Genomic DNA, 12,120 nt, shown 5'->3' on the forward strand with positions numbered 1-12,120 from the left:
TGCTCTCCATAGGCCTAGCTGTGCATTTCTACTTCCTGGGTCACCTGTGTGCCTAAAGACACATACTGCAACCAGTGACCCATGACCCATAAATAGAGTTTATGATTGAATTTCTATTTAAAAAATATATAAATATGTTATTTTGAGCATAATATAACTAATCTGACGTCGAAAGTGAACTGGTATAGATTGTATCACATTGTAGTTATTTTCACTAGATAATACCTGGAGGTTTTTGCTGCCAGCTGCACCCTAACTATGACAGAGGAAGTCATGGGGTTTGGCAGGGTTCCACACAACCACACTATTCTATGAAAACAAGTTACACACAATTTCACAAAAAGCTTTGCATCCATGCACTCATGCCATACACTGCACTCATAGGTGTCACAAGAGCACAGGACAGATTATGAAAACTGGCACTGAGGTGATTTGTATATGACAAAAAAGTTCAAAATAGCAACTGCATGATAGGCTTACATAGAAAAATGCCTTCACAATATGCACATTTTGAATATATAAACTGTGTCAAACAGCCAGGATTTGCTGGGGATCCAGATAATGCCCTTCAGAGGTCGACTGTGATGAGTGCTCAATGTCACATCCTGGCTCTTCTCCTGTGCAACACTGATGCGACATTCCTGCATTCCTGCGATTAGGCTACTCCTTGACCAGGGACGGTTTTGTTATAAGCACATAATGGTGGGGAGTTGTGATTAGGTGGGACGACCTGATTCTAGATCGGTTGTTAACGGCGGCGGGTTTTAAGCCTACTGATGATGCACTATGCGGACGTAAAATGATCAACAGCGCGTGCGCCACAAAGTTAACGCAAGAGTCGTGGCTCTTTTTTCAAACAATTGCGTGACTTCTAGAGTGTGTGACGCTGTGGCACCTCCTCTTACCCCTCCCTTTTGTCCAGTTGACAGGAATCTCCTCAGGCAGGATTGGAAGGCACTGACAGAGGTATGTTGAAATGTAGCTAATATTGTTGCCTATTATGGGGCACTATTGTATCCCTTTTGTGATGGACATTGACCTCTTGGCTTGAGTGGGAAGAGATGGCACGCGCATCCACCACGCAATCAGTAACGTTACGTTAGAAGCAGCCCAGGAGGAGAGATGCTGATCAGCATGCAGCTAGCTAGCCATCATGCTCTCGAGTAACTAGTTAATACCCTGTGTGCAGTCGTCTGGAGTTGACTGCACGCATTATTATTTGGATTTAATGAGTTTAGGTACTATTCTCTGCAAATTTGATTTAAATTACTAGCTATAGCCAGCGATAATGTGCAGGGTATGCGCTTGTCCCGCTGTCCACCAATTACTTGCTAACCTCAGCAGCTAGCTAGTTTGCTACTTAGTTAGCAAGTAAGCAAAAGATGTTCAAGCACAAGCAGTGACGCTTCTGCCACCTTGTTTCATAACCCCTTGGACATCATCAGGTAGCCAGGCAGAAGAACTGCTCGTACCAGGCAGCAGGTTGCAGATTCTGTGACAACTATCTGGGAAACATTGACATCAAATTTCCATCTCCAGTGCATGTGGACAGTGAAACCACCTGCCTGATACGGATCTGATGTCTGATGCAACAATGCTAACGTTCTCAATTTGGCTAACTGCTTGATCAATCTATCCCAAGGTCCTATCAGTCAGTGTTCCCTTGATATTTATGTTCAGATATGCTTATTTGAAAATTAAATACCGCAAAAATCTAGCTATAGTAAAAGCTATAGTCTGATGAAATTGCATTGACTTTGTGCAATAGAGTATTTCTATCTCTAGAGGGACCAGAAGGACATCTTGCGTGACTTTCCTTGAGGACCCTGTTATGTAGACTAGCTAGTACATTCCTCAAGGCCCCACTGACATTATTCTCTGTATGGCCTAATATTCTAACCTTTCCCACCAATAATGATCCTCAAAGGTTCAGTGCTCCTTCCTGTGTGTGTATTTGTGTAATGTGTGTGTTTGCTCTGTGTGTGAGCGGGATGTGTGTGTGTGTATTCTGGAATGCCTGATGCTTAACACTTCCTGTCCCCTCCATGGTCCCCTTCGAGCTACGAGCGAGTGCCTGTTGGTCACTGAAGATGGCTCGTATTACTGAACTTCAAAGCGTGTAGAAATGATAGATGTGTAATAATTGGTTTTGGGTGTCACTAAACCATGCATTTACACTGAACAAAAATATAAACGCAACATATAAAGTAAATATATTTTTATTTTTATTTTTCTCATTTTGTGCACAAATTTGTTTACATCAGCATTTCTCCTTTGCCAAGATATTCCATCCACCTGACAGGTGTTACATATCAAGAAGCTGATTTAACAGCATGATCATTACACAGGTGCACCTTGTGCAGGGGACATTAAAAGGGCACGCTAAAATGTGCAGTTTTGTAACAACACAATGCCACAGGTCCCCTGTAGCTCAGTTGGTAGAGCATGGCGCTTGCAACGCCAGGGTTGTGGGTTCGTTTCCCACGGGGGGCCAGTATGAAAAATGTATGCACTCACTAACTGTAAGTCGCTCTGGATAAGAGCGTCTGCTAAATGACTAAAATGTAAATGTCTCAAGTTTTGAGGGAGCATACTATTGCCAGATAATTAAATGTTCATTTCTCTACCATATGCCACCTCCAACGTCGTTTTAGAGAATTTGGCAGTACGTCGAACCGGCCTCAACCGCAGGCCACGTGTAATCACGCCAGCCCAGGACCTCCACATCCGACTTCGTCACCTGCGGGATCGTCTGAGACCAGCCACCCGGACAGCTCATGAAACTGTGGGTTTGCACAACCAAGGGATTTCTGCACAAACTGTCAGAAAGTGTCTCAGGGGAGCTCATCTGCATGCTTGTCATCCTCACCAGGGTCTTGACCTGACTGCAGTTCGGCGTTGTAACCAACTTCAGTGGGCAAATGCTCACCTTCAATGGCCACTGGCACGCTGGAGAAGTGTGCTCTTCACGGATGAATCCCGGTTTCAAATGTACCGGGCAGATGGCGTCGTGTGGGCGAGCAGTTTGCTGATATCAATGTGAACAGAGTGGCCCATGATGGCGGTGGGGTTATGGTATGGGCAGGCATAAGCTACGGTCAACAAACACAATTGGATTGTATCAATGGCAATTTGAATGCACAGAGATACCGTGACGAGATCCTGAGGCCCATTGTCGTGCCATTCATCCGCTGCCATCATCTCATGTTTCAGCATTATAATACACAGCCCCATTTCGCAAGGATCTGTACACAATTCCTAGAAGCTGAAAATGTCCCAGTTCTTCCATGGCTTGCATACTCCCCAGACATGTCACCCATTGAGCATGTTTGGGATGTTCTAGATCGATGTGTACGACAGCGTGTTCCAGTTCCCGCCAATATCCAACAACTTCGCACAGCCGTTGAATAGGAATGGGACAACATTCCACAGGGCACAATCAACAGCCTGATCAACTCTATGCAAAGGAGATGTGTCACGTTGCATGAGGCAAATGCTGGTCACACCAGATACTGACTGGTTTTCTGATCCACACCCCTACTCTTTTCTTTTAAGGTATCTGTGACGAACAGATGCATGTCTTTATTCCCAGTCATGTGAAATCCATAGATTAGGGCCTAATGAATTTATTTCAATTGACTGATTTCCTTAAATGAACTATAACTCAGTAAAATCTTTGAAATTGTTGCATTTATATTTTTGTTCAGTGTACTACAGGGAGAAAGGTGTAGTAATTATCATTAATATTCTATTAAATGGTGTTTGAAGTAGGTGATTGAGGCTGTAGGCTATGTGGCATGCGCTGATGTACAAAATATGGCATTTGGGCTGTAGGCTATTCTATTTGTGAATTAGCATTGTGCACACATGGGTAGAGGGCAAGTGTTCCAGTTTAAGCCTAGTCTTGGACTTAAAAGCAAGATCAATGCCGGCATCCTTTTTGGAATCTGGAACAAGCAGGTTTTTTTTCATGTTACTCAACATTTAGATCTCTGCCCACACATTCTCTCATAGCAGTAGTGGAGGTCATCTAACAAATAATAAAACACATCTAACCTTCAATTTAGAAATCACTTATTGATTCATAAGCTGGCCCTTCTATGTTTTGCATTTTAATTTGGCTGTCAGTCCAGTGTATCAGGTTTGGCTGCTGTTGTGAAATCTCTAGCCCGTCAAGGCAAGCACATCACTCTTTTTCTGATGAGTCAGAGCAAACGGGTTAGTCCGTCCAGGCAGATGTGTGAGGCATGTCTGCCTGCCCCTCCCCCCACCGGCCCACCCCATCCATCAATGACCTCAATCCTCTCCTCTCCTCTCCCACCTCCTCCCCCACAAGCAATGTTCTCTCCTCAGTTGGTGTGTTAGTGAAGGCCTAGCACACTGCTAATGGTTTATCTCACAGAGGTTTGTGCTAAGCAGTAGCCTAACACAAGGCTGTCTCCTCTTTTTTTTGTATACATTTCTTACAGATAATGGCCGTTCCTCCTACCTATGTTGACCTTGGCAAGTCCGCCAAGGATGTCTTTACCAAGGGATACGGTGAGCACTGAGCAGTACTACTTACTACCCACTATTTTCTAGATCATTCTTCAACTCAGCCTTTGCTCCTGTCCTGCAGAGAATCCGGAGTGGACTTTAGTCGTACTAGCCTAGTGTTATAGCCATTTGGTGAACCCTCTAGTTTAGACTGGCTGTCCTTGGGCAATTTATTGACTGCGAGGCACACAGCTGCACAGAGCTATTGAGGCCTAGGCCTTACTATGGGGATTCCCAGGTAAATTCCCCAGGCGAGGGTGGTACGACCAGCGGACCAGCACACAGTCTCTCAGAGGGGGATGGGAAGGAATCTGGGGCAGTGAACCGTGCCTGACATGACGATGTACTCTAGCGTGGAAACTAGGGCCGTGAAGATACCAGTATCGCAATACTCGTAGTATCATGGGAAGGAAACAAAACACGAAGCAGATTTAACTTTAGGAAAACATCATTATGTCATCCAGAGTCACATTTATTTATTTTCCAAGCAATAGCACACTATTTTACAAGTTTTTAAAAAGTTTGACATGCTTTGTGTTTTCATTTTTGCCATTGAAAAATATTGCGATACTGGTCACAACCCTAGTAGAAACCACATCAAATCAATAAACTCACTCAATCTATCAATGTTATGTAATAGTTATAATGGATGTGTGATAGGCTAGACTGGTATTTCTCAGAGAGGGATTTATTGAACAGTGGTTTACAGTGCATTGGGAAAGTATTCAGACCCCTTGACTTTTTCCACATTTTGTTACGTTACAGCCTTATTCTAAAATTGATTAAATAAAACATTTTCCTCATCAATCAACACACAAGACCCCATAATGACAAAGCGAAAACAGGTTTTTGCATATAAAACAGAAATACCTTATTTACATAAGTATTCAGACCCTTTGCTATGAGACTCGAAATTGAGCTCAGGTGCATCCTGTTTCCATTGATCATCCTTGATGTTTCTACAACTTCATTGGAGTCCACCTGTGGTAAATTCAATTGATTGGACATGATTTGGAAAGGCACACACCTGTCTATATAAGGTCCATCTGTTGACAGTGCATGTCAGAGCAAAAACCAAGCCATGAGTTCGAAGGAATTGTCCGTAGAGCTCCGATACAGGATTGTGTTGAGGCATAGATCTGGGGTAGGTTACCAAAAAATGTCTGCAGCATTGAAGATCCCCAAGAACACAGTGGCCTCCATCATTCATAAATGGAAGAAGTTTGGAACCACAAAGAATCTTCCTAGAGTTGTCCGCCCGACCAAACTGAGCAATCGGGGGAGAAGGGCCTTTGTCAGGGAGGTGACCAAGAAGCCGATGGTCATTCTGATAGAGCTCCAGAGTTCCTCTGTGGAGATGGGAGAACCTTCCAGAAGGACAACCATCTCTGCAGCACTCCACCAATCAGGCCTTTATGGTAGACTGGCCAGACGGAAGCCATTCCTCAGTAAAAGGCACATGACAGCCTGATTGGAGTTTGCCAAAAGGCACCTAAAGGATTTCAGACCATTAGAAACATATTCTCTGGTCTGATGAAACCAAGATTGAACACTTTGGCCTGAATGCCAAGCGTCACGTCTGGAGGAAACCTGGCACCATCCCTACGGTGAAGCATGGTGGTGGAAGCATCATGCTGTGGGAATGTTTTTCAGCGGCAGGGACAGGGAGACTAGTCAGGATCGAGGGAAAGATGAACAGAGCAAAGTAGAGAGAGATCCTTGATGAAAACTTGCTCCAGAGTGCTCAGGACCTCAGACTGGGGCGAAGGTTCACCTTCCAACAGGACAACGACCCTAAGCACACAGCCAAGACAACGCAAGAGTGGCTTCGGGACAAGTCTCTGAATGTCCTTGAGTGGCCCAGCCAGAGCCTGGACATGAACCCGATCGAACATCTCCGGTGAGACCTGAAAATATCTGTGCAGCGATGCTCCCCATCCAACCTGACAGAGCTTGAGAGGATCTGCAGAGAAGAATGTGAGAAACTCCCCAAATACAGGTGTGCCAAACTTGTAGCGTTATACCCAAGAAGACTCTCTAAGCTGTAATTGCTGCCAAAGGTGCTTCAACAAAGTACTGAGTAAACGGTCAGAATATGTAAATGTTATATATTTATTTTTTAAAATAAATTAGCAAACATTTCTAAAAACTTGTTTTTGCTTTGTCGTGATGGGGTATTGTGTGTAGATTTGATAAGGGGGAAAAAACAATTTCATCCATTTTAGAATAAGGCTGTAATGTAACAATATGGAAAAAGTAATGTGTTTATGTGGTGATAAAATAAGTCTGCAAGAGTCCGCATGCTTATTTTGAAAACGATAAAGCCACGCATTAATGGATTGCTAGGAATGTTAGTGAAAATAATGAACTGAACAGGAATATATCATCAGTTTAAAAGCACTGTTAGAATATATTGTAATTACAACAGTTTGATTTAATTTTCTTCCATGCATCTCAGGTTTTGGTCTCATCAAGCTGGACTTGAAAACAAAGTCAGAGAATGGACTGGTAAGTTCCACTGCAGTCCGTTTACCCCTTGGAGCCAAAAGAGGCACTTGACTGAGTGCTATATGACTAATAATTTAGGTAGTTATCTAGCCCTCTGTCACCATAAAACTTATACAGAACAAAAATATAAACGCAAAATGTAACAATTTCAACGATTTTACTGTTACAGTTGATATGAGGAAATCAGTCTATTGAAATAAATTCATTAGGCCCTAATCTATGGATTTCACATGACTGGAAATACAGATATGCATCTGTTGGTCAAAGATACCTTACAAAAAATGGGCCTCCAAATGGGCTTCAGGGTCTCGTCATGGTATCTCTGTGCATTCAAATTGCCATCGATAAAATGCAATTGTGTTTGTTGTCCGTAGCTTATGCCTGCTCATACCATAACCCCACCGCCACCATGGGGCACTCTGTTCACAACATGGTCTGTGGTTGTGAGGCCCGTTGGATGTACTGCCAGATTCTCTAAAATAACATTGGAGGCGGCTTATGGTAGAGAAACGAACATTCAATTATCTGGCAACAGCTCTGGTGGACATTCCTGCAGTCAGCATGCCAATTGCACGCTCCCTCAACTTGAGACATCTGTGGTATTGTGTTGAGTGACAAAACTGCACACTTTAGAGTAGCCTTTTATTGTCCCCAGAACAAGGTGCACCTGTGTAATGATCATGCTGTTTAGTCAGCTTCTTGATATGCCACACCTGTCAGGTGGATGGATTATCTTGGCAAATGAGAAATGCTCACTAACAGGGATGTAAACAAAGTTGTGCACAACATTTGAGAGAAATACGCTTTTTTTGCGTATGGAAAATTTCTGGGATCTTTTATTTCAGCTCATGAAACATGGGACCAACACTTAACATGTTGCGTTTATATTTTTCTTCAATGTAGTTATCTGACTCATTGACACCTGTGAAAGACCTCTCGGATTGTCCGCGTCACTTGTGTCAAATGCCAATGTGGTCCACAACCATCCAAATCCTCACTAATAATGTCTGATTCTATATAACATGATCTCTTCACTGACCTCTTTTTGACCCCAATCCCAGGAGTTCACCAGCACGGGCTCTGCCAACACGGAGACAAGCAAAGTGGCCGGCACCCTGGAGACCAAGTACAAGTGGGCCGAGCACGGACTGACCTTCACTGAAAAGTGGAACACTGACAACACTCTCGGCACTGCGATCACTGTGGAGGACCAGGTCAGGACTATGTGTTCTTTAGATCAGGGTGTACTCCACTCCATTTTCTTCAATCTGCAATTGTTAGAAGGGTGCTTTAAGCCAAGGAGTAATCCCTTAGTGTAAATATAAAAAAGACCAGCACTCACTGACTTGTTTCATTTATTTATTATATATTTTAAGACAATATATTTCAATAACTTTACATGTTTAGTCTTCCTCGTGTGGGAGTCTCAGTTCCTTACGGGCCCCCCACCCTATTAAGTGGTGAAATGCTCATAGCATCTCATCTGTCTCGGAAATTCCTTTACTAATGAATCATTCATGCTTTCTTAACCTCTCCATCTTTCTGTCATCTTCTCCCTTCAGTTGGCCAAAGGGCTTAAACTGACGTTTGAGTCCTCCTTCTCGCCAAACACTGGGTAAGAAGTGGCTATCCAATTCATTCCGTGAAGATAGCATTTAATTGTTTCTCAATGTTAATTCATTGCAGTGAATGATGTCATCACACAATACATGTTGAAAAATATTTTTCCTGCTCAGCTCAATGTAGATTATTGGATGTATTTGCCATCCTGTCACTGTGATTCCTATATTACCTCACACTCACACGTTTTTCCTTCCTTCCATTCCTCACTATCCTCACCTCCAGCAAGAAGAGTGGTAAGATCAAGACTGGCTACAAGAGGGAGCACATCAACCTGGGCTGTGATGTGGACTATGACATCAACGGGACGGCTGTGCACGGCGTGGCGGTGGTGGGCTACGAGGGCTGGCTGGCCGGCTACCAGGTGACTTTCGAGGCCGGGAAGAACAGGGTCACCCAGAGCAACTTCGCCGTGGGCTACAAGACCGACGAGTTCCAGCTCCACACAAATGTGTAAGTAGATGGAATTTAATGAATAGATACATAAATATGGTTCAGGTTGGGCTCCACGCTTCAGCAAACAATGGACGTAAGAAGGGTGCTCAACAACACTGACAGTAAGCCAGTGATAGGGCTTAACAACAATGATAGTAATAGAGTGATAGGGCTTAGGGACCATAAATATGGTCTTTAAGACACTTATCCAGTATTTTGTAAATGTGGCATACCCCCAACTCTGTTGCAAGCGCCATACTCCAACCAACTGAGCCTTTTGAACCACTAGTCAGTAACATTTTGTGTCCAGCTCTGAACTATGAGAGCTGACGTTGTCTGGACACTAGCAGCTCTAAGCACTTGCTGTCTTTCTGGTTCCCTCAGATGCAGACTGGCAGTTATTTTAGTACCAATGTATCCCACAGTGATGGGATTTGTCAAAGGGCTTTGTCGGTAGGATAGTATAGGATAGTAAGCTAGCCTCCTGCTGCGACCTGGCCTTCCATTCATGATCACTTGTTTTGATGAGGTCAATTAGCTCTGAGACATGGCTATTTAATCCTTTGACAGCTCATCCTTGATATACACTGAGTGTACAAAACATTAGGAACAGCTACTCTTTCCATGACATAGACTGACCAGGTGAAAGCTATGATCCCTTATTGATGTCACCTGTTAAATCCACTTCAATCAGTGTAGATGAAGGGGAGGAGACAGGTTAAAGAAGGATTTTTAAGCCTTGAGACAATTGAGACATGGATTGTGTATGTGTGCCATTCAGAGGTTGAATGGGAAGACAAAATATTTAAGTACCTTTGAACGGGGTATGGTAGTAGGTGCCAGGCGCACCGGTGTCAAGAACTGCAACGCTGCTGGGTTTTTCACGCTCAACAGTTTCCCGTGTGTATCAAGAATGGTCCACCACCCAAAAGACATCCAGCCAACTTGACAAAACTGTGGGAAGCATTGGAGTCAACATGGGCCAGCATCCCTGTGGAACTCTTTCGACACCTTGTAGAGTCCATGCCCCGACGAATTGAGGCTGTTCTAAGGGCAAAAGGGGGTGTAACTCAATATTAGGAAGGTGTTCCTAATGTTTGGTACACTCAGTGTATAGGTCTGATAGTTTGATAGTTTAAACAGTGAATATTGATCATCTGATTGCAATTCATGTGATATTAGGTAGTTGTAACAATTCATGTTTTTGTTTTTTAATGAACATGAATACTGGAATGGATAGTAATGTTGCAATATACTTGCACACATGTTAGTTCCCACAGCCTTGTGTATTCAAAGTATAATTCTCATAGTAATGACCAACCATTTTTCCCATGACAGAAATGACGGCACCGAGTTCAAGGGCTCCATCTACCAGAAGGTGAACGACCAGCTGGAGACAGCAGTCAACCTGGCCTGGACCGCTGGCAACAGCAACACCCACTTTGGCATTGCAGCAAAGTACCAGATCGATGCCGACGCATCTTTCTCGGTAAGGGGCCACTCTAGCTAGTCCTCTTACTGGCTGAGACGTGACCTCTGCCTGGGGTCACATTCAGGGCACGAGTAGAGGGACTTACTAGGCTAATATGTAAAATATGATCTCTTGAATTATTGTTGAGTACATTTGAGTCCTATTTTGTTTAATCCCATCATTTCTCCAACAGGCCAATGTGAACAACTCTAGCCTTGTGGGCCTGGGATACACTCAGACTCTGAAGCCTGGTTAGTAATGTTCAATAGTGTTATTTAAAATGTTCTGTGAAATATTATTTTTCTCCATGCCAGTGTAGATGAAATGTGCAGTTGAAATACCTTTCTACTGTATTTAGGGCAGAAATGACAGAACAGCAGCTGGCACTTGGTCTTTGACCTCCTCAGCCAGTCAATGAGCCCTGATCTTGTCACTCCCGCTTGTTGATGTCTTGTCTCTGTCTCTCTGTCTACAGGCATTAAGCTGACCCTTTCTGCTCTCCTGGATGGGAAGAACATTAACAGCGGTGGGCACAAGCTCGGTCTCGGCCTCGAGTTTGAGGCATAAGAAGGAAAGGAACACAGCAACAACCCCAAACCTCCAAATATATTTTTTAAAATAGCTATCCTCGCAACCGTGTTTCCCTTACAGTAGATGTGCTTTGGTTGAGGGTGAGGAGGCACATGTGGTCAAATCACACTACAGTTGATATGGCACTTTTACAGGACCATTTCAGATAAAATATTTTGGGTACAGGGCCCAGTTTAGAATAAAACTATAACAGAAGTTTTAAAGGTCTGCAAAACGTAAAAATGAAAAGGTCTGTTAAGGTCTTATGAATTTGTATTTCACTACAATCATGTAAACACTTTAATGTATTTATCTTTGTTTCAAAGCAGATAAGAGAAAATAAGATATTGTAGGTAAAAAACAACAACAGGCATTTGCAGGATTTGGTAAACATAGTTTACTTTTGGTCCACATGGTGGGGCTGTTGCACAAAACAGATCACTGGGACTGGATCACAACACAACATTCCTTGGCCAAGGTGAAATATTCCTCTGTACTGGAGAGTTCTCTCATTGTAAACCCTTTGACAAAGAAGGGAAGTGTCTAAGATATTAGATTATTATGGGATGGGTAAGTGGTCCTTCACTTAAGCAGCATTAGCTCTGAGGCACTACATAGGGCACTACCTTTTGGGAATAGGGTGCCATTTGGGATAAAACCTCAGTGTTTTTGGCTCACTTGTCTGTGCATTTGGTGTGAATTATCATTTATTACATATAGCAAAAATATTATTTTAACAATGTTCTTGAATACTTAACCCGCCTGTGAAGTTTAAGGCAAACCTTTGTCAATTGTTCCTAAAGAGAAAGGTAACCTGTCGTGCACACTATTCAACATCCCTCTTAATACAAATGCTTTTACAATGAATGGTAGTCTTCCGATGATGGTGTTGGAACAGACAAACTGTGTACCTGACAGTGTTGTTACTCCCTGTTAAATAAAGAACAACATCTTGAGTATGCCTCTGTGCTTTTTTTTCA

The 12,120-nt window shown here is 43.2% G+C and overlaps 1 protein-coding gene across 1 annotated transcript; it reads left to right on the plus strand.

Annotated features, from left to right (window-relative positions):
* The first annotated feature begins 859 nt into the window (after window positions 1-859).
* Window positions 860-12,096, plus strand: LOC121574006 (voltage-dependent anion-selective channel protein 1-like). Its single transcript, XM_041886509.1, has 9 exons — window positions 860-966; window positions 4,470-4,539; window positions 6,995-7,044; window positions 8,106-8,258; window positions 8,607-8,659; window positions 8,890-9,117; window positions 10,438-10,588; window positions 10,764-10,821; window positions 11,046-12,096. Exons 2-9 carry the CDS (start codon window positions 4,473-4,475, stop codon window positions 11,135-11,137), a joined length of 852 nt encoding a protein of 283 aa, XP_041742443.1. The 5' UTR covers window positions 860-966; window positions 4,470-4,472; the 3' UTR covers window positions 11,138-12,096.
* The last annotated feature ends 24 nt before the right edge of the window (window positions 12,097-12,120 follow it).

Source organism: Coregonus clupeaformis, unplaced genomic scaffold (genome assembly GCF_020615455.1).
Source record: "Coregonus clupeaformis isolate EN_2021a unplaced genomic scaffold, ASM2061545v1 scaf0088, whole genome shotgun sequence".
In the NCBI taxonomy this organism is placed as follows: domain Eukaryota; kingdom Metazoa; phylum Chordata; class Actinopteri; order Salmoniformes; family Salmonidae; genus Coregonus; species Coregonus clupeaformis.

Excerpts from the sequence above, each read along its gene's own strand:
- LOC121574006 (XM_041886509.1), top strand. The coding sequence starts at position 4,473 with ATGGCCGTTCCTCCTACCTATGTTGACCTTGGCAAGTCCGCCAAGGAT. Across the intron at positions 7,045-8,105 it reads CAAAGTCAGAGAATGGACTG|GAGTTCACCAGCACGGGCTC; the intron begins GTAAGTTCCACT and ends CCCCAATCCCAG. Across the intron at positions 10,822-11,045 it reads CACTCAGACTCTGAAGCCTG|GCATTAAGCTGACCCTTTCT; the intron begins GTTAGTAATGTT and ends CTCTGTCTACAG.